The following is a 23,399-nucleotide window of genomic DNA, read 5'->3' on the forward strand; positions in this document are numbered from 1 at the left end:
CAGTCAAAGGCTATTTAGTATTTTAAATTCTTATGTCTTTTTGTACCTTTTTTCTGCAGGAGAATGAATTTAACAAACTTTGTTTAGAGGAATTAAGTTTACTAACAGCTCAGCAAAGATACTTACAGGTGAAGATTTTTCCTCATCAGGACTATCATTTTGCTCTCTTGGCTTTTTCATGCTTCTCCGAGTTGATCGTCTTCTCAATCCTCTGGTTAAGGATTCTTCAGAGTCTGGTCCAGATTCACTGCTTTTGACACTGTGTAAATTCTCATAATTTTCTGATGATGGAAGTACATTCTCATAATTTTCTGATGATGCAAGTACATACTCATAATTTTCTGATGATGGAACTTCAGTTTCTATTGACTAAAAGTGGGAAGAGCATGATGCTAAGATTAAACATGCACATATTACTTCAATCTTTCAAAATTATGAGGTAGTCAAAGTAAAAGTAACTTTGTTTCAGTTGAAAGAGATATTGGGGAACAACATATAATGCCTTAAGGAGGTATGAAAATCTGTATAATTACTAGAGCTCTATTTTCAGAGCTTTAGTCATATATGAGTTTTGCATCTCATGAAAATTCTTATAGTAAGTAGAAGACAGAGAGTAGCCACTCTATTTTTTAATAAATTAAACAAAAAAATTTAAATTGAGAGTAAGCCCTTTGCACTCCCCTTGGGATCATTTAGAATTAATTCTTGGGGAATATACAGTTTATTTATGAAGTGATAAAACATTACTGTCTTTACTGGAAAACACACTAAACAATTCTTGACTTTAAATGGAATAAGGAAGTTCAGGAGGAAACAAGTTAAAAAGACATTTTGTCTGAAAAATTAGAGCAGCCTGGAGAAGAGCTTTACCCTTAGTGGCACTTTTGCCAGTCTCTTTGAGAGAATGAATAAATGTCTACCCATCCTGAGGTTTTTGATAGCAACTGGATTCAAAGTTGCCTTCAACTTGTGTTTTGTTTTTTCCATTTTTTAAATTTCTTACTGCTTTTTGCATTACTATTAAAAACATCTCTTTTTACTTGCTTTCAAATTTTAATTTTCTTTTTTTATTGTTTTTCAATTTTCTTTCCATTTTATATTTCCTCATTTTCTCCATATTTGCATTTGCTTGGATACAAAGTTACTTTGAATCTAAGGTAACCAAATGCATTCTCCCATGAAGAAATATTTTAATTGGTCTGGTTAACCTCTTCAGTGTGACATACTGAGATGGCAGTTTCAGTTTCTTTAATGCACGTAGAGGTTATGCAGTAAAACAAAGGCTACAATGAAAATCTGCTATAACCTAATTAACCTAATGGTCACATGGGACATTGGGATGAAAGTATCTAAGAGTCTTGGTCTTCATTTAATAGCTAACACATTTCAGAAATTTATTATAATTTGCAATCTCTTTTTTTCTATCTGTATAAGTTAAGAACACATTTTTGCTCTTGGCACAGCTGAATTATTTTTCTTTTTCTTCTATTCCAACACTTTTTTTTTCTTTAGAAAGGAATTCAGTATGAAGAATTATAACTAAACAGCTTAAAATGCTGCATTCCTCCAGAGTCAGCTACTATATTTTACCTTTTATCAGACTAAGAACAACCAATGGAATACCAAATTACTGTAGTTATCTGCTCTGCACTAACTGCATAAAAAGAAAACATAAAATCATCTTTTAAGTTTAAATACCTAGAGGATTAAAAATGTACTATCCTGGGTTTGAACGGGTCTTGTAGCCAAACTAGTGCTCTCTGTCATTATTACTCACCTTTGAAAGTACATGAGTCTTTTGCTGTTATCAAAATATGCTGCAGAATTTCCCATACTTCTGCTAAAACGACTATGGGTGGGCGGAAAATAAAAAAGGAAATGAGGCAACAGCTAGAGACAGAAGTACCTGCATGTTAACAAGTTTGTAGTAGATTCCCTTTTTCTCAAGCAATTCAGCATGGTTGCCCAGCTCTTTGATAACTCCACCTTCAAACACAGCAATCACATCTGCATTCCGGACTGTTGACAGTCGATGAGCTACCACCACCGTGGTGCGTCCTTCCCTTGCCTGAAAACCACAATAGTTACTGTCAGCATTTACAAGTAAATGCAAACACTGCTCATCTTCATGGCAGAATTGAGTACGAACTAAAGGAAACATTAAAATGGTTCACAGAAAAATATAACTTTAAAAAAAAAATCTAAAAATTAGTTCCTTAAAATAGAAATATAATTTAAAGATTGAAATTTAATATTAGAGGAAATCTTTCACTGTGGCACATAAATACATCACATTTGATCAAAAAATATCTAAACAAAAATCTCAATATATAGAATTTCAGAATATTACAAACACTAAAGTGTTTAAAATGCTATGATTTTTATATTTAGGCCCAGAGTTGCCCACTTAAACTATAAAATCCATGGAGAATTTATACTCAGAAACACTAGAAAATATTTTACACTCACTTTTATATGAATTGCATATCAACTAAGTACCTTTCTTTGGATATTCATAAGCATAATACACTTAATATTCCAAACATCACAGCTTGTTATTTTAATTATGAGGCTGTTTTAAAGTGATCAAGCAAATTTTAGTTTAAATAATGAAAGCAATGATCCCAAGCAGTGGAATTCTGTCATCTTCAGTGATGTCCCTCAAGTGGTCCCTCATACTGGGACCCATACTATTCATTATCTTTATGACCGATACTGGTAAATGGGATTGAGTGCATACTCAGCAAGTTCAGGGTGACATCAAGCTGAGCAGTGCAGTTTATTGACTTGAGGGAAGGGATGGCATTCAGGAGGTCTCTGACAGGCCTGAGGAGCAGGCCCAGGAGAATCTCATGAGGCTCAGCAAGGACAGGTGACTGACAACAATATGAACGGCTGTAAGACAGATAATGGACGAGGATGGTATTTACATCAACGAAATGTTGATTTAAGCTGGATGAGGCAGAAAATATTATTCCATCTTCTAATTTGGAGTAGGATTTCTCTCTGTAATGCCTGCAAATATTCTGTACAAAGAATATTTGCCAGATTAAAGTTTACATTTTCTGTTTCTATGTGTCTCTATTTTCAACAAAAGTCCAAGAAAGAAGTAAATATTAGGGTCCTACTTACATGCTTCATTCTAAAACTCCACTGACCTTGTCCAGTGCTGCCTGCACAATTGATTCACTCTCAGTATCCAAAGCTGATGTTGCCTCATCAAGCAGAAGAATTTTAGGATTGCGAACCAAAGCTCTGGCAATTGCTATTCTTTGCTTCTGGCCTCCACTGAGCTGTGCCCCTCTTTCTCCAACCACAGTTTCAAACTTCTACAAGACAAACACATGTATTGAAAAGACTCAGTGTCACAGTCCCTCCACTAAAGATGCCAGCAATGCCAGAGATGCTGGTAACACCTTCTCCTTTCTCTACAGGAATAAACACCTACTGGATACACCCGACTAATCATTTGTGTTCCTGGAATTCTGGTAGTTCCTCAAATGACAGCCAAATCATTGCCTGAAGATATAAAATGAACATTATTCTCAAAAGTTATGAGGAAGCTCTGCATAGCTCTGCATATTCACAGGTCCAGGATAGCTTCCTGTCTTAACAAGCATTCCTTCTGAGGAATCATTTGGCACAAGAAGTTTTAGAAGAAATTATTGCATCAGAAGAGCTGATCTGCTTACATTGGGTAGCTTCATGATGAAGTCATAGGCATTTGCCTCCTTGGTGGCTTTTTCAATCTCCTCCATGGTGACATCCTCACGGCCATAGCGAATATTTTCTGCAATAGTAGTGGCGAAGAGCACGGGCTCCTGATTAACCACGCCAATAACCTCCCGCAGATACCGTATGTTTAAGCTCTTAATGTCCTGCCCATCAATGGTAACCTAAACAAAAGAGAGCAGACAAAAACTGTCTACTGCTTGTTTTGATCAAGGAACCTCTCTCTCCATGCCAGCATGTGCCATTTCAGGGGACGCTTCACCATGTCACTGGAAAATTGACAAGAGCAGCAAGGCTGGAAGTAGACTTTCCACACATGGTGTGCAGAGCATTCATCTCACTTGAGGTGTCTTACCGTGCCTTCCTTGGGATCATAAAATCTCTGGACGAGCTGAACAGTTGTGCTTTTCCCACAGCCACTGCCACCAACCAGGGCCACTGTCTGGCCAGAATTAATCTTGAGATTCAAGCCCTTCAGTATCTGTCCATATGAGAAGGTTGGTCAAAAACATAACAGTATTTAGAAATGTCAAGCTAAATTTGAAAGACTAGAATGAAATAACCTTTATATTTCTAGCCAAATTTTGTAGAAAAAATTTATAAACATGTGGATTTAAATTTTGCATTACTAATGACTTCAGCTTATTTTTCCTTATAATTACATCACAATTGGCTCAGTATCAATGTACCATACAACACACTTCTCAATTACCTGTCTCACGAACCAGTTCATATGACAAAATAATAGTATTACACTATTCATAACTAACAGAAAATACAAAAACAATACAATGAAGAATTTCTGTGTTATGTTGCCTCACCTTTTTCTTTAATTCATCATATGCTGACTACAGGGAAGCTATGTAAAAGTCATGGTTAAAAGCTGAGTAAATTTCCTTGCTGCCTACCAAAATTAAGAACGGTCACTTTATCAAGGTCAGTGATTTTCCTTCAAGGTAAAGAAGGAAAATTACATAATGCAAAGACACTTTCCAGGGAAATATTTTCAAGAACCATTGATATGTTATCTATTATCACTGCATTAAGATTCCGAATACACGATAGTGCTTTAAAAAGAAAACTTCTCTGTCTAGACAAGTACAGATTCTGATCTCTGTTCCATAAACAGCAAGTCCTTGCTGAAACTGCTTTCTTTTTTTCCTGGTTCAGACACAGTCATAAAAAGCTGCATTGCAATTATTTTAAAACTTATTAGCTCATTATTATTACTGTACACAAACATTTGGGTTAGGATTGTAAAATTATTTTTATAGAAATATATATTTATAGTTTTTTTGCATAGCCACACTAACTAGGGCATTAGACAAAAAAATTATTCAGGAAACTTAACATGCTTACCTAAGGTGGAAATAAATCTGACTAAAATCACTGTGATGACACGGTAGTTTTAAATACATTAAAGAATCAATCTGAAACTGTTAGATTTTCAACAGAAATTAATTTATGTGAATTTTTAAATTTTTTTTTCCCAACATAGATCCATATGTTCCACTGTAATATATATATATGAAGTTTCAATTACAGTACCTCAACATCTGGTCTGGATGGATAATTGAAGTAAACATTTATTAATTCCAAGTTCCCTTTTATGTGGTCTGGTTTGTAACCTGCCTCTGAATAGCTGTCAATTTGAGGTTCCTGTGCAAAATAAAATAAAAACCAATTTTTTTTTCATAAAGAAGTCATCGAGTGCACCATTATTCTGCAGAAATGTTAAACAGGTTTTTTAAGTAATTTAGGTGAGGTTTCTGAAAGATCTAAATGACACAATATTTGCCTCCCTCACTGCTACATTGCTACATTGCTGATATGCTCATGCAAGAATACTTACAAAATTTTTCCATTAAGCTTCTGTGTGAATTTAGTTCCTGTCTTTAAAAAGAAGGGTCTCTTACCTTCAAGAGAAGTTTTGAAATTATAATGAGGGCAATGATACTCACATTGTCTATTATGTTAAAGATGGCGTAGGCAGCTCCTCTTGCAGTTGCAAACGCCTCTATGCTTGGAGCAGTCTGTCCAATACTGAAAGCTCCAATCAATACAGAGAAAAAGACCTGAAAGAAATGTTTACAGAGGCATGTATTCATTCTCATTTAAGCAGAAAATGATATTTATTTCTGTTAGGTATTTTTGGGTAAGGAGGTCTGTTAAGAGAAGTTTAATGAATCTAGAATTAAAGCAAAACTGAAAAGGTCTCTCTTGGGCAAAGAAAAACATTAAGAAAAGAGCTTTTTAAGGTTCATATCAGAACTGAGAAGCTGTACAACAAAAGTTTTGCAAATACATTGAGAAAAAGTGAAAAAGTGACTCAGAGTTGTAAAACCTATGACAAAAAATTTAGAATTGCACTTGATGTATCAGGATTTATTGTACTAATGCATTCTTTGGCCAAAGACTGGAAAGTGTATTACATATCTGCCACAGAACAACAACAGATATGCAAAACACTATCATTCTGCTTTCAAAGAGACAGTGAGACAAGTATAGAAAGTCAAGTTCTTCATCAAAAAGTAATAAAGGATACCCCACTTCAATGAAAGAGCAAAGTGCAAGCAAACAAGAAACAGCAGCAGAAGAGAAAAATTCATCATTTTCTCAGAATAGCAGTTCATTGCTTTCAGTTAGTATCAAAAGAAAAGCAATTAAACCACCCTGCTCAGAGATCATAACAGCCATAGTAGTCAGAGCAAAGTCTGTCACACCCATCCTCTGGAACAGAGATCATTCACAGGTTTTACACCGAATAATGCATCATCCATGCCATAAAAACATCGTTTGAACTACAACACAATTTGCAATAGAGCTTGCAAATACTTTGAACAGAATAAATTACACATAAGGTCATGAACTTCACTGAACCTTCCATATGCCAGCCTGTACAAAAGGTTCAAAAGAGCCAAAAACACATATCAGAGACATTTTCCACAAGCTTCAGTGATTGATCAATGAAACAGATAGTTTAAAAAATATACAAATATATGCATATTGTCAACTGGCTGGGTTTCATCATGGTTAACAAAGTTATTCTTCTTCCCCTGTTTTCTTCATATTTCATACAAAATTAGAATGGTTTCCACATCAAGAAAATAATTTAAGTTATTATCTAAGTGTTATGGCTTTCTTCCTTCAGTTAGATGGTGAAGTATTTCCTAGTCACAAGTATGTTTTTACCCCCCCAATTTCTAAAAAATACCAAGAAGTGATTCCAACCTCTCATGGTACAAAACATAAGCAAACATTAAGAAAATTATCTACTTAGAGTGCACAACAGCTAAAAAAAGTATTTGTTTCTGCACCCTGGAAATGTATTCAGACCTCTGAAAGCAAATAGCAACTAGAAAAGGTCTTGCACTTCAGTTTTTGCTTGAACTGTTTCTATATCAGTCTGATCTTATGAAAATCAGAAGATATATAGGATTAGTTGAAAATCATATATGTTTTGATTGGGCTCATATAGATTGTGAAATCCTACAGAAACAACATGTAGGCTTCTGTGGTGAGAATCTTTTTGTTAAGAAGGGATGCTACTTTTCCAATTTTGAGACATAATTCTTATTACAGTCAAATACACACTTTAAGGTTTGTTCTTTATTATTTCTCACTGTCACTGAGAATTTACTCATTAATACTTACTGTGAGAACTTTGCCAATAGTGTAATCATCAGTTAAGACCAAAGTAGTTCCATACCAGAATGCCAGTGCATATGATGCATATATTAGTAAGAAAGCAGCACCCATAGAAATATTAGCAGTAATAGCCTTTCTTATTCCCATCCGTTTAGCATCTTCTAAATTTTTATGATATCTGGAAGAAAGATAGAAGTTCAAAATAGACTCACACTTGTACCATGGCAGACCTCACAAAAGCTCTGTGGATGGATTAGAAAAAGAATGTTTACAAAGTACATAAAATAGCTAACCCTAAGACTGTATAAAGGTAAGCCTGCTAGTCAGGCATGGAGTTTCTAAGGCAACCCCTGAAAATGCCAGCATTGGACAACTTGGTATATGGAAATAAAAGGGCATTGCAGGTCAGGGACTGCCATTTAAATTGCTTCTATAGATCAGTGAACTTTTATTGGGAACCACTCAAGATTAAAGGTTAAAATATATCAGCAGATCTATATTTTACAGTACAGCGAAAATAGAGATACTGTTTGTTAGCACCTTCTCAACTACTGAGTAATCAGATTAGATTCTGCAATAGTGTAGTTTCAGATTAGATTACTCAGTAGATTACTCAGATTATTTATAGATTACCAAGCATATCATCATCTCTTCACAGAACAGAGGTCCTTTTTTGTCTAAAGCTCTCAGGGTAAGATATTTGAAGTCGTTTGCATACCCCTTAATGCAGAGACAACATATCAACTCTAGAAAAATAACTGATTGTCTTTCAACATGTAGCAAACCTTTTAACAATCTCTCATTAACTAAAAATGCAGAAAGCGCAAGACTCTCAACAGAAAATATACAAGAAAATCTCAAGCCATTTGAAGTGAGTATTTTAAAATCCAGTGATGAAAGCAAATACTGCTCTTACCTTTTAATTTCTTTTTCCTGTCCTCCAAAAGCTATTACAGTACGGATTGCTGCCAGAACTTCTTCTGCAACAGCACCTGCTTTTGCATATGCAGCCTGTTCTTTGTCAGTGAAAGCAGAGAGAACCTAATACAGAATCAAGTATTTTGACACATGAAAACCAGAATAAGCTCAAGCACTCAAAATGACTTTTATCACAATTAGTGCGCTCCAATATGAAGCCTTTTAACAATATTAGGCATGGGTACAGAATGTCCAATAATCAAATTCCTAAGTATGCTGTGAATTCAATCAAATAATTCCACATTGTAAACAACTAAGGCCTGGATTTTCCCTTTTCCCCCAGTGCAAGAGATAAGAGGAGTGCTCATAGTGAGCTGCTGTGGTTTTCCCCAGGCAGACCTCCTTAGCTCATTCTCATCTCTGGCTGCCTTAGCCAGAGGACCCTGTAGCTTAAACTGTGAAGAAGTGGCCACAGTCTGTGAGGACCCAGCCATTTGACATATATGGCACATACATCTCCAATCCTACCTTTTCTGCAATATACTCACTCAAGACAGTGACAGCTTTAATGATTTTTGAAATATAAGGGAAATTAAATACCATAAAAGTCTGAAGATTTTAAAATATAAGGCACTGTGGTCCCATGGAAATTTGGACCTTTTCTTATCTGGGTCTGTACAGCATTTCTTACCAAATTTTTTAACAACTATGAAAAAACCTCTGTGTCTCAGACAAAGGTTTTTTTCTAAGTTATTCTCTTATTTTCCAGGAGGTGCAATTCTTTCTTTCCAGAGAAAAAGTACATATACAGATGTAAGTTAAAGATTTACAGATGTAGATTCTACACATATATCTTGCTTCTTTCTCTGTATGTGCAATATTAGCAGAAACAGCTTCAAACCAAACAAGTCTACCCAATCTATGGGAATTATAATATTCAAATGACATAAAATTACTGAATTGAATGACCTAGGAAGGGATATTAAAGATAGCTAGTTGCAGCTGCTCTGCCATGGGCATGACACCTACCACTGGACCAGGTTGCTCAGAGCCCAGTCTGACTTGGCCTTGAATGAGAGGGTACTGATACACAGTTCACCTAAGAGCTTATGCACCTAAGTGTTATCTAAAGCTATAATTGCTCTAAGGACACATTCTAATACTAAGAGTTACGGATATGTAGATATATTTCATTATCTGTCATTAATATAAAACCTGACGCTGTACATATGTTAACTTACCTTTGCCCAGAGGGCTGCTGAAAGTCCCAGGACAGGGCTAACTGCTAGTATTACAAGGGTTAATTTCCATCCTCTTATGAGACCAACAATAAATCCTGTCACAAATGTTGTTAGTGCTTGAACAAGCAATCCAACCTTGTCACCTATTCCGTCATTAATCTTGGAGACATCACTGAAAAACAATTTACAGAGAGGAAGGAAAATGCAGAAAGCACAAGAAAGATTTCCAGTTTTCTTACATGTGAAAGACAATCTTTATTATTCAATTACTGCTCACAATAACAGTTTTCTTCAAGGTAAAGCATTATGTAGTGTGGCCAAGGAAAATTTCATATTTCTTGTGAAATTGTAATGCTATAAACCTGCTTTTGTCTGAAAAAGTTAAATTTTTTTCTATAGAGCAAAACTACTCTCACTTTCTTAATTCCAGAGTTTTTATCAGTTTGGTATTTGTGGGCTGTTTGGAAATAAAAGAAAAGGATTTCATATAGGCAGTGTTATGCAGTTAAAGCTGTTCACATTGCTGGGCTGAGCCAGCACCTTTTTCAGTCCTCAGTGTGTCCAGAAAGGAACTGTTTTCTTTTCATGGGGTAATAACATAGGCTGGGCTTTAGTCATCCTCAGAGTTCAAGGGAACTTTACAAAATGCTTTTCTGACATCTTTGTGACAGTCCTGTATCAGAAGTACTAGCAAGTCAGTCTCATAGTTTAATTTAAAAATAAAAACTTTTTAGTCCTGCATGTTTAACAAGATCAAATAACATTGTAAAAGGTATGGTGTACTTACTCTAGAAGACGAGTGTTAAGTTCTCCCACATCATTTACATCAAACCATCCAATTTCCTGTCTCATAATTGCATGAAAAAATTTTTCTCTAATTTTTTTTATTTGCCGACCTGCTGCTAAGGTCCAGAATGAAGTCTGAATATAAGCAGCAAGGAGAACACCAGCTGCTATTCCAGAATAGTAGTATGCATATCTGTAAGGAAAGCAAAACCAAAAAAGGGCAAGATTCTCTGAAATCAGGTTAAAATTGGTTTAATTACTTTGCTAGTGCAAATTTATCATGATGCTTACTTTTTCTGTTTGATCTGAATTAGGGTTTATATGCTTGGACTAAAACTTACACTTCCCTGTAAAACTTGCTGAGTTTTCCATGAATAGCATTAAATGTCAGAATGATCTTTTTTAAAATTTAGTAAGTTTTTTCTCATAAGATTCTTTTAGAACTGTATTTCTGATACAATACCCTTTTCACTTGAATCTGTCATGTCCATAAACTGCCTAGCATTTTTAACATACATAGACAGACCAAATCACATATATGTATAGCATATACACATTTAAATAATAAACATGCCTGTCTATGTAAATAAATAAATAAATAAGTGGATGGATGCAGTAAATATTTCCTGATTTGACAATACAGCATTACTATACTTACTGCTACTGAAAACAAATGCCATTAGATCAAAAATTCTTTGGATCTCTTATTCATAACTGATATCTTACTTTTACATTTTTACATTAATTCAGCCCTGTGCTGTTAGCAGGGTGTCAAATCCAAACCAGGAGTATGTGAACCACGGTATTTCTCAGACTGGGAGTAAATCTGAGTCACAGCTTTAAACTGTTTAAAAATAATAAAATCGATTTTGATTTGATGAAGAATTACATCAGAATCAGTCATAATGGAACTTAGAACTGAATTTAAAAAATGTAACTTAATGGATTTCATTTGCAAAACACAACTAAAATAAATGATTAAATATTTATGATGTATATCACCTGCAATTATAAGAATAATATATCTATATAAAAGTAAACCATTAGCACAAAGCTTGACTCATGACCTTTTGTGAACTCTTGTGACCTTCATTCTTTTACTAAGTTATCCCTACTGATTTTATAGAACTTTAAAATGAAACTTGGCAGGAGAAATTTCAGGAATCTGTGTGCAAATGCTCTGCTCTAAGAGAGAATGGCTTTACAAATTAAACTTCTCAAATTTTGTTCCAATTTGTTCCAATCTCTCTTGTGGTTATAATATCATACAGTTGAGTTAGGGACTTCGAAACTGTACTCATTATGAAATTCACTGTATCAAAAGTGTTTAATAAAATCAGGTTAATGCCTAACAGAAAGCTGGTTCGTTGAATATTGACTTCAATTGCATTTGGCTCCATTAAAAAAAAAAGCTTCTCAAACTAAAACCAAGAACACCAATTCTAAATTCAGCAGTTTAGACAATTACTTTATGATGCGACATTCCTTCAAAGAATTGATTTATGCGTGGACTTTGTTTACTGACAAATCATTTCCAAAGAGATTCATGGCTTTGCCAGATTCCATGCTGATGAAATAAAGTCTGTAAATTCACTGCTGTAACTTATCAGAGAGTAAATGCACATTGAATTGAAAAATAATAGTTCTGTTTCTTTTGGGTAATTGTTGTAGTTTAGGTAAACTGTGTGAGTAACAAACTCGACTAAGTCCACATGTATAGTTCAGTACTTGAACACACCCGTGTGAGAACTCTGTCCTTGCAAACAGTTTCTATCATTATTTGACCTGCTGGCAGGAGTTCTAGAGAAACAAGGAGCTGGCACAAAGAGCTTCGTCACACCAGTGAAAATGCCAACTCAAGGCTCTATTTAGAAAGTTTGGAAAAGAGCAACTATTCCCGTGCTGCTGTTGATATATTTATCAGTAAACAATCTGTTTCTAAAGGGAAACTAAGGCTGCTTTTTATTCTTGCTTGTACTTTCAGAATTAATTTGTGGTGGGTTTGGCCCTGGTTGGATTCCAGTTGAGGACACTACAACTTTCCTTCTTCAGCTAGACTAGGAAAAGAAAAATATCATTCAAAGCTCATAAGTGAAGATAAGGACATGGAGAGATCACTCACCAATTAAATAATGGGCAAAACAAATTTTACTATTTCCTATGTAGCAATTTTTAGTAATTTTTTAAAAAGTTCTTTCAGAATAAACACAAGACAGACTTTAAAAATGTTGTGCAGCTAGGCATCAAGTGTTTACTAAACACAGAAGAGTTAGGGTAACTTCACCCACACACACATTATTTAGTTTGCAATTCTGCCTTCAAATTTGTTTTTGAATCAGTGGGAACAAGTATATTCCACTGAACATTTCTTACATTCATGTCAGAGACTGACAGAAATATTGCAGAAGCAAGAAGCTCTCCTATAAAGCATAATTGCCAGTTCCCTCTTGATTCATTCTCATTACATTCAGGTTCTTCATTTCTAAGAAACAGCCTTTTCATACCTTGTCCATTTATTTTATGGTAAAGAGCTGTTTGGGTATGTTTTGGTTTGGGGTTTTTAGGTGTAAATAGTCATAGGTTTTTTAATTGAAAAAATTAACTGCTGAAGCTACATAAGTTTACAGTCCACTGTTACCCAAAATTATAATGCTCTTTGATATCAAACAGCGAGATTTACTACAAAAAATGCCTTATCTCCTTCCCTTCAAAGTACATCAGACTTTTTCAATATTTAATGAGGAACAGAGTTCAGCCTGAAGAAAAGAAAATGAAGTGGTACAAGAAACACACAAACTTCCGACATCGTGCATAAATCAAGTGTATGGACAATGGTTAATAAAGCTTTTAACAAAACACATCTATTAGCAGCTTATTATGTTTCTTCTTATTTGATCTTTTCCTTAAGGAGTTTTGTAGCAGAAGCACCTACTGGCTATTGTCTTCTGCTGTTTCCCACTCTAGAATGCTAGATTTAAGGTGGCATATAATCTAAATCTGCATTTTCTACAGTCTAGATAATTATAGAATTATAGAATTGTTAGGTTGGTAGACACCTCTAAGATATTTGAATCCAGCCACTAACTCAGCACTGCCAAGTCCATGACTAAAACATGTCCCTCAGTCTCACATCCACAAATCTTTTAAACACATCCAGGGATGGTCACTCAACTGCATTCCTGGACAGCCTGTTCCAGTGTTTGACAACCCTTTCCACAAAGACATTTTTTCTAACATCCAACCTCCCCTGGCACAATTTGAGGCCATTTCCTTTTGTCATGTTGCTTATTAGCTGGGAGAAGAGACTGAGCCCCATCTTGCTATAATCTCCTTTCAGGTACTTGTAGAGAGAGACTTAGCTGAACTTGATGCTTTGGCAGCAAAGTAGGTAGTATCTGAAAATTCAACGTTTTTTTGCAGGTGAATCACCATAGCTCAAGGTATTGACAGATGATAATCAATATAATTTTTTATCATAACAATTACTATTTATAAATTCAGAGGAAGAGAAGAAAGAAGGATGGCAATGCAGATTTCACTGGGATATAGGGCACCCCTGAAATTTGTCAGGATGGATCAGAGCAAGAGATTACAGGGAAATTGTTGGAAATAGCTAGGAATGTTCAAGAATCTTACCAGGGCCTCAAATAATCCCTTGTGTCAATCTTTAGTTACACATATTATTAAATCATTGGTTTTTTATGTTGCTTAAAGTGTGCGAAACATCTTTGGGAGAGGAATGGCTTGACTAGAAATGTGTGACTACATTAAAAAAAGAAGAGGAAATATCAATTTTTAATTACCTTGTCATGTCTTTTTCCAGCTGGTTAAACATTTCTGCAGTGACATTCGTCAATTCATTCATTGAAGAGTTTTCTTAGAAAGGAAGAGAAGAGTAAATACTTTTAACAGAGCAAGATTTAACAAATTAGTTTTCCTGCATGCTGTTCAGCATATCTGGAGTTGCTACATCTCCTTTTGAATCAAGATGATTTGGAAGAAAGGAGGAAATTTTAATGCACATGAATGAACATTACTAATACAGGGTTTGTCATAACTCCACTGATTACAAAACTACATCACTGTAATTTGAGATTTAAAAGTCTTCTTGAGCACACACACATAGAAGAACAGAGTGGTTTGGATTGGAAAGGACCTTAATGGGTCGACCCTGTTTTAACCCCCCTACCATGAACAGGGACACCTTCCACTAGACCAGATTGCTCAGGGCCTCATCCAAGCTGGCTTTGAACACTTCCAGGGATCAGGCATACACAACATCTCTGGTATACATGTCCCAGACACTCATCACACTCATAGTGAGGAATTTCTTCCTGATATCTCGTCTAAATTGTCCCTCTTTCAGTTTAAAGCTATTATCCCTCATCCTATTACTACAGGTTGTGCCTTCCAACCCCAATTTGCTCAGCCTGTCCCCATAAGGGAGTTGCTTCAGCCCTCTGATCATCTTCATGGCCCTCCTTTGAAGTTACTCCAACAGTTATCCTTCTTATGGTGCAGGGTCCCAGAGCAGGATGCAGCACTCCAGAGAGATGTAGAGAGTGTAGAAACACCACCCTCCACGTGCTGGTCACAATTCTTTTGATGCAGCACATGATATTACTTCCCGGGCTGCTAGCCTACAGTACTGGCTCACATTGAGCTTCTTGTCAGCAAACACCTCCAAATCATTCACCTCAGGGCTGCTTTCAAACCATTTTTCTCCCGGCCTGTATTGTGCTTGGGATTACCCCAACCCACATGCAGGACCTTGCCCTTTGCCTTGTTGAACTTCATGGCATTCCCAGAGATCCACCTCTCCAGCCTGTCAATTTCCCTCTGGATGCACCCCTTCCCTCAAGCGCATCAACTGCACTGCGCAGCTTGGTGTAGTTGGCAAACTTGCTGAGGGTGCACCAGATCCCACTGGTGCACCAGATCCATGTCAAGGACAAAGCTTGACCAGATCCCACTGTCCATGTCAAGGACAAAGCATTGAACAGTGTCAGTCCCAATACTGACTCCTGAAGAGCCCACTCATCACTGGTCTCCACTTGGACAACTCTGTGAGTGTGACCCTCCAGCCAATTTCTTATCCACCAAGTGATCCATCCATCAAACTCATGCCTCTCCAATTTAGTGAAAACTGTGTTGATTGGGACGGTGTCAAGTGCTTTGCAGATGGTCCAGGTGGATGATGTCCAATCTCTTCCCTACACACCAAATCGGTAACCCAGTTGCAAAATGCCATCAAATTTGTCAGGCATTATTTGCCCTTAAAAAAGTAATGCTGGCCATCGTCAATCCTCTCCGTATATTCCATGTGCCTGCGCACAGTTTCCAGGCGGATCTGCTTCATGATCTTGCTGGGCACAGAGGTGAGATTGAGTGGCCTGGAGTTCCCTGGGTCTTCCTTTTTCCCTTTTTAAAAATTAGGGTTATGTTTCCACCTCTTTCAGTCAGTGGGAACTTCATCAGACTGCCATAATATCTCAAATATAATGGGCAGCAACTTCCTCCATCCGTTCCCTCAGACACCACAGATGCATCTCATCGGGTCTCATGGACTTGTGGAACTCCAGATGCCTTAGATAGTCTCAAACGTGACCTCCTACAGCAGGCAGTTCTTGACTCTTGGAAGAGAACTTGCCTTCCCTTTCTGTGATTTGGGCAGTGTGCCTGTAACATTTGCCAGTGAAGACTGAGGTAAAAGATCATTGAGCCCCTCAGCCTTTTCTGTATTTCAAATGAACAGGTCTCCCATTTCCTTTTGGAGAGGGCCCACATTTTCCCTCATCACTCTTTGATCACTGACCTACCTATGCAAGCTATTCTTGTTGCCCTTGACATCCCTGGCCAGATTTATCTATCAGGGTTTTAGCTTTCCTAACCTAATCCCTGGCTGCTTGACAGGTACTCTGTATTTCTCCCAAGCTCCCTTTCCTTGCTTCCACCTTCTCAAGGCTTGCTTTTTGTGTTTGAGCTTGTCTCCTTGTTCATCCATGTAAGCATCCTGGTATTTCTGCCTGACTTCTTCTTGGTTGGAATGCATTGCTCTTGCGCTTGGACAAGGTCATCCTTGAATATCAACCAGCTTTCTTGGGCTCCTCTTCCCTCCAAGGCTTTATCCCATGGTACTTTACCTAGAAGGTCCTTGAAGAGGTCCAGGTCTGTTCTGCTAAGGTTCTAGATAGTGATTTTGCTGTCCTCCCTCCTTGCTGCCCTAAAACTCCATGATTTCATGGTCACTGCAGCCCAGGCTGCCCTCCAGGTTCACATTCCCCACCAGTCTCTCCTTTTTAGCAAGAAAGAGGTCCAGCATAGCACCTCTCCTCACTGGCTCCTCTATCATTTGAAGAATTTATCATCAACACAAACCAGGAACCTCCTGGGTTGCTTGTGCCTGGTGGTGTTCCTCTAGCAGTTATTGGGTTGGTTGCAGACCCCCATGAGGACCAGGGCTGGTGAATGCCAGGCTGTTCCAATCTATCTACAGGGACCTCATCTGCTTGGTCTCCCGGGTCAGGCAGCCTATAGGAGACTCTCACTACAATGTCACCCCAACCACAGTGTATTTCTGTTTCAATGAACATGAGCGGCTAATTTGCATCATAGCATAGCATTGTTGTTTCTGACAACTGTATCTCCTGTGAAGATGTGTGAATCTTCCTGTTTCTGTTTTAAATAGGAGCCATTGTTCTTGTCATAGCAGATATATTCTTACCTGTCAAATTTTTTTCTCCAGATCCAACAAAGCTATCAGTCATATCACCAAAAATCATCATGGCAAAAGGGAGACTGCTTCCATGGGCTACTGCCATCACAGTGCCCAGTATCATTAATAATTTATCTGACCAGCTGGAGTATCGGAACTGTGAGTGAGAAGAGAAATTAATTCTAACTGTTGTACTAGAATGCTAACACAATGTTATGTCTACAAAGTCAAGAAAGTGAAGAAAAAGCTATAAATTGTACACTTGCTCTCCCAAATCTACAACTTTATCTCTTTAGAATTACAGTTTAAAATAATTTTAAATGTACAGGTATAAATCCTTTCTATATAAGCCCTTATATACTATAAACTCTCAAAACCAGAGAGATGTGGCATTTCAATGCACTAGTATCTCCATCTGAGTAAGAAAGACCATAGGAAAACAAGATATACAAAAATTATGCTTTTTACATTTGCCATTTAAAGTTCAAATTATAAGAAATTTTTATGGTGCTATGATAACTAAGGCAATAATTTCTTTTACTGTAAATTCATTATTATGTAGTTAGAAAATCTAATGTCCCTAATGTACCCAGACATCATGAAAAGGTATTGAAATCTAAATCTTAAATTCTCTTGCCATTGAACTTAATAAAGTTTGAGCTCATCTATTACAAAATCATTGGGTTCATTCTGTACTGTAAACTACTAAGTTTACTGATGCAAATTATAGTTGTATGGTGTAATTATACTAGTGTAAACTGATATAGCAAAGCAAAGAAATTGGGCACTGGCCACCATCATGTTTATGTTTGTTATTTGCTGTGTCATTGCTGTGTGTTACACACACTAAACCTACAAAATATAAAATATTTCAGTATGGTTAAGAGAGGACCTAGGATTTACTTGATTAAATATTACAAGTTTGTGGTTTAAAATACATGCAGAAAAATTTAAAGAATCTGGAACCTTTTAGCATACAATTCTTAATTTTAACTTTCATCAGTAGCATGGAATTGCCCTTTACTGCTGACACAGGTGATTGAATAATGACTCATGGGGATAATTAGTGTGATTAGTACCTGACTGGTAATTTAGAGGACAAGACCACACTCAGTGTAGGTATGTGGCCATGCTTCTCGCTGTGAACGTGGAAATTCCTATCTTTCATAAACAAATATCTGTATGGGTGTATTTAGGATGATGATTTACCAAGGGAACACTCCTAAGAATACTCATCTGTAAAAGACATCTTCTTTACTATAACTACACCCACAAAAAGATTGATTTCTATACTATAGTCAACATTCTGAAGAATGAATACATTTGGTAGAGACAGTATCATATATTCAGGATGCTAACATAACTGTAACCATTTTTGACTAAACTTTGAAATGTGCCTATGTGTATCTATATGTAGACGCATATAGAGAGAATAAACCTTACCAGTGCAAATGGGCTCACCACCTTAGGTTTTTCCCCTTTCTTCTGCTTCTTCTTTGCCTTGCTAAAAAAAAAGTGTGGTAGTTTTAGTGAATTTTAAAAGAGACTTAATTTTGCAGAAATACTAATTCAACATATAAATGCAGTTCAAATATATTATAATTTTGAAATCATTTTACAGCAAACAATTGTGTAAAATGAACATGATTTACTGGGCATTCTTGAGATGTTTCTGTTTAAAACTTCAGCAATGTAAGTAGCACCATCTCCTAACTTCTATAAATTTAAGTCATGTTCTTCCCAATTCACCCCTTCAAAGATGAAGCAACATCAGTGGGGCTGGTGGTTCCACTATCTGGTCAGGGAAGTTGTGAACTAAAGCACTGTATAGATTTCAAAACAGAAGAGAGGAAAACTTTTGTACATAGTGGATAGGGAATAGATAACATGTTCAAAGTATGTAAAATGTTGATTAACCACTGTACTAAAAATTTTAAGATAATTTTTAGTAGATGACATAAATGTATTCAATATTTCCATTCCAACATAATTTCTGTCATATTTTAGAATTGTTTTTCTAGTCAATACTGAGAGTACTTAGTCCTTTAAAGGAGAAAATAAATAGCCCTTTTGCATGAAATGAATGTGCCAATCAATGCTACTCTTATGTTGATACAAAGCTTTCTCTTACTAGGTCTTCTTAGCAAAGTAAGTTACAATAAGTTTTAAAATATGAATTTCAATAAAATATAAAGCAAGGTAATGGAGTCTAATAAGCTTCAATACATAATGTTTACTATATTTAAGAATACTTACTGTTTGTCTTCAGATTCATGACCCGGGCTGGATGCAGCGATCTCATGACTATTTCCATCTGCAGTATACTTCTTTTCATCTTCAGAAGGCATTTTAAATTTATTGAAGATAGTTTCCTGTAAAATAATATTTGACTGAGAAATAAAAAATCTTAAGCTGAGGAGAGCAATCTCAACAATCATTTGTTTGAAAGAAAAACATGGCTATTTATTATAATCAGTTATTAATATCATAGATTACAAAGTGAATATTCCTAATGCACAAGTATAAGCATATTGAAATCAGTCCAGAAGTTTGGAGTTTCCTTACAAACATTTATATTCTGTATTTAGCCATTTGATATCTCCGTCATTTATTTAGTTTCATTTTAATGATATAAGAGTAGTATTTTCTGCAATGCAGCCCAGATACACAAAATAAATGAAAAATTAAATGTGTATTTAAAAGAATATGCAGTAAATTAGATTTGTTTTAGTTATCAGTGAATTTATAAAATATCACTGATTTTAAAAAAACCCTCCAAACTACTGACATACCGTGAAAGTTTCCTCCTGGTTTGCGTCTACTCCTCTGAAAAATTATTCAAACCTGAGCAGAATTAATACGGGTAAGGACATGCAGCATGATTGGACTTTGCTCCTCTTATGTAAGACAGACATGACAAATAGCTTTCTCTTGGATTTTTTCCCACTCCAATAGCCTCGTTTATCTTGGGTAATGAAATGTATGCACTTTGGACTGTACCTCCCTTTTCCTAAAGAGAATAATACTATCCCTTGAACGCATGCATAGTTCATTGTCACCTGGGAAAACAAGCCTGAATACTTTATTCTTCCACCAGGAAAAGTTCCCTGTTATAGGTACTGTTGTTTTGATTTTGCCCCTTAAACTGAAAGGAACTCCCCTTTACCTTATTAGAGATGTTGCTGAATGCTTGAAGTAACTGTTGCACTTAAAGATGAATCCATCCTTGAATACAAAGTGAGAATGAAACCAGGTAACACCAAAACATTGTTTTAATCTTTTGCTTCCTTTCCCATCTTCTAAATCTAATCCAGGAGAACATTGCCCATCTAGCATGAAAAGAAAACAGGATTTCACTACAGTGCATATAGTTCCTCATTTGAGTAACTGCAGAACAGCAAGATGAGTTTCAGACTCAATTTAGAAGTGTTTTGGAAATAGCTCTGGTTAGCAGAAATGTGCTTAATTATTATTCTGATTTTTGAATGTATGTTTATATTCTAAACAGTTTGAAATAGGCCATTTGTTCTACTGTAGAATGTTCTGTTTTTATCAGTATCTGTAGGCATTGCTTCAATGAAAATAACAAAAATTTTAAACAGTTAAATAAATTATTTGCACTTCATAACCCTTATTTCAATGTATGTATTAAAATAGACATGTTCAACATTTTTACAGAAGTAAAATTTATGAAAAATTAAATAAAAATACCTGTCCTAGAAGTTAAAAAGTTTTACATGAATTTTCTTGTAGGTCTTCTATCACTTTACTCACACAAAATTTACTTAATCTGATAATTACCCAGAAAAAAAAATTTATTTATTTTTGTTATGCATGCCTGTAATCTCAAAATGTTAGTGAAGCAGTATTTTTATAATATTTTGGAATAGAGATAGTCTTATCAGATTGAGAATTACTTTAGAAAGGGTAGTTTATCATTGCCAATCGAGAAGAATATAAAGAGTTAATAAGTATTATATGTTTATCAAAAGTCATTGCGATGTATTTATATAGAAGTCTATCCACAACAGTTACTGGGAATACTGGGTTTTAACTTGTGTGCCTAAATGCTTTCCTGGACATGATCTTAATGGACTGGTCCAATTATTTCAGTGGGAACCAAAAACAAACTAAAGTAAGTAAGAATCCTTAAAGAAAAGTCAATTGATTAAAAAAAAAAAAAAAAAAAACACAAGAGCAATTTTTACCAGAGTTTCTATTGCCTGCATAAGTAATGCAAAGAAAATTAAACACATCTGTTTTTATCACACTAGAAGCTGAATCAACTAAATTGATATTAAAAAGTGGGAAAACAGAAGTATAGTATTTTGCATCTACTTAATAAGATGCAAAATTCTGTAACTTCTCTACAGCTTCTGTAGTTTGTTCAGTGACATAGCTTCACAATTGCAGTGAATTTGAAATCAGAGAAGATACTTAGATTTTCTTTTAATCTCTCATATCTGGTTTAAAACCTATAATTTGGGTGAAAGTATACAATTTCAACCTGAAAAAGTTAAATCTGTAAAATAAACCAACAGCAACAGAATCTGAGGCATCACCACCGCACATTACCTGAGTATATGAAAATCATGAAGTAGCTGATTTACAACCAAAATCTACAAAACCACCTAGAAACAATATAGGTGCCAGTCAACCTAATCCAAGGAGAAATACTTTCTCATCCAAAGTCTGGTGACTGGTTTTGCCCTAAATACATTAGCAGGATTCATAAAGCCAGTGTTTGAAAATTCAGCTCAGTTATTTGGTTACATCAACAGCTTACCCTCAGCTTTAGCCAATCTTTGATACCATCAAGGGGGAATTTTTAATTCTATCGGCCCAAGACTTGAAGCATGAAATCTTGTTTAGACATTGTCTGTATCAAGTAGACATTGACTAGAAGATAAGGAAGGATGTCTTGGAAGCAGAGTGTCCTGATCATTGAATAATTCAAAACGAAAGAAAAGGGCTTTTTTTTTGACTTCTACTTACTAGTCACAAAATTTCTCACAGAAGAGGGATTTAAACTGAGATGACCAATACATGACCTTTGGGCTATTTAAGGTTCATAAACAACTTAAAATTCCTTCTCAACCCCGTTTGTTATATTATGATTAGAAGAAGCAGAGATCTGGTAATGTGGGAACTGTTGGAAGATTCAAATCCCTTGTTGTTTCAGAAGCAAATAAAGAATGACTGATAAGTTTCATCATCCTGGACTGTCAAAACTTCTGACCCAGGTCCATTTCAGCCCAATTCAACAGCGGATCAGTGGGATTTCATGAAGATAATGACAACTGCAGCTCAAAGAGCTACCTTTATTGAGTTATGGAGTAATTGTTTTAAGAGATTTTAGACAGTTGAAAGTTCAGTAAAGTGACTCATGAGGTCAGGTAAGTTGGCCTTGTCTAAAGCAATGCCTGTACAAGAGGAAAACTTCTAATTTTAGACTAAAAATTACAAGTGGTCATAAGTTTGTTACACCTATTGGCTAACTACTTCAATGCTCCATCTCCCCTCACAGACATTATTTAGTTGAAGATAGAACAATACCTCTTGGATATTACAATTTCTGTGAAGCTCTGCATCATCAGATGTGTTTTCTATGTGAAAATACTTACATATATTCATAAGGTATACTTAATCCCCTCTTAGTTAAGATAGTAGCCAATTTCCCTTTGTCTAAAATACTTTTATTGTGTCTGCATTATATTCACACATCTTTTTTAGAATTTTAAGCATGAATACTTTTCACATGTTTGAAATATGATCATAGGCCCCTTGAAATGCTCTGTCAACATTGATTCCATAGGTTGGAGCACAGGTAGTTCCCTTCTCTTATATGTTATAAGTGCATGGTTTGAATAATCTCTCTTGGGCTCTCCAGTATAATGAGAGATTGTATTGGCACAATAAACAAACCTTAAATCATTCTTTGAGTCAGTGCTCTTACAGACCATTCACCAGATTTTTCAGTATAACTCTGTGATTTAAGTTGTAGTTTGCATGATCATAACATAATTTTTGGACTGCAGTTAAATTAGGTATACACAGATCATCCTGTACCATACTCACTATTAATTATTTCAGACTGTTTCCATGTATTTGACTATCTAAATTTACTTATCCATTCCCCTTCTTGTGTCACAATGTATTAATATTTTATTAACAAACTGATCATGAGATATGAGTTTCTGAAGCTGCAGAAAAAGGCATTTGAAAAATAGGGTTCTCAGGTTCTGTGGCTAAGTTTCAACTACATATCATTCTAAAAAATAATTTTTGTTGGGAAAATCTCATCCCACAAACAACAAATTGGATCTATTCACTCTGTTTTATCTGATGCAGGCCAGCAC

At 35.7% G+C, this 23,399-nt stretch overlaps 1 protein-coding gene across 1 annotated transcript in view; it reads right to left on the reverse strand.

The window, feature by feature from the left end:
• Positions 1-23,399, reverse strand: part of ABCB1 (ATP binding cassette subfamily B member 1) — a 48,240-nt gene that overhangs the window by 15,772 nt on the left and 9,069 nt on the right. Inside the window, exons 2-17 of the mRNA XM_058020327.1 lie at positions 20,207-20,369; positions 19,297-19,412; positions 18,484-18,544; positions 17,050-17,197; positions 14,129-14,201; positions 10,327-10,518; positions 9,540-9,711; positions 8,297-8,421; positions 7,387-7,558; positions 5,694-5,807; positions 5,281-5,391; positions 4,088-4,213; positions 3,693-3,896; positions 3,159-3,329; positions 1,907-2,068; positions 127-369 (exon numbers count right to left, since the gene is read on the reverse strand). Of these exons, the coding sequence (XP_057876310.1) occupies positions 127-369; positions 1,907-2,068; positions 3,159-3,329; positions 3,693-3,896; positions 4,088-4,213; positions 5,281-5,391; positions 5,694-5,807; positions 7,387-7,558; positions 8,297-8,421; positions 9,540-9,711; positions 10,327-10,518; positions 14,129-14,201; positions 17,050-17,197; positions 18,484-18,544; positions 19,297-19,388 (2,166 nt within the window). The 5' untranslated portion in view covers positions 19,389-19,412; positions 20,207-20,369. The remainder of the gene's footprint in view (positions 1-126; positions 370-1,906; positions 2,069-3,158; positions 3,330-3,692; positions 3,897-4,087; positions 4,214-5,280; positions 5,392-5,693; positions 5,808-7,386; positions 7,559-8,296; positions 8,422-9,539; positions 9,712-10,326; positions 10,519-14,128; positions 14,202-17,049; positions 17,198-18,483; positions 18,545-19,296; positions 19,413-20,206; positions 20,370-23,399) is intronic.

Source organism: Melospiza georgiana, chromosome 1 (genome assembly GCF_028018845.1).
Source record: "Melospiza georgiana isolate bMelGeo1 chromosome 1, bMelGeo1.pri, whole genome shotgun sequence".
In the NCBI taxonomy this organism is placed as follows: Eukaryota; Metazoa; Chordata; class Aves; order Passeriformes; family Passerellidae; genus Melospiza; species Melospiza georgiana.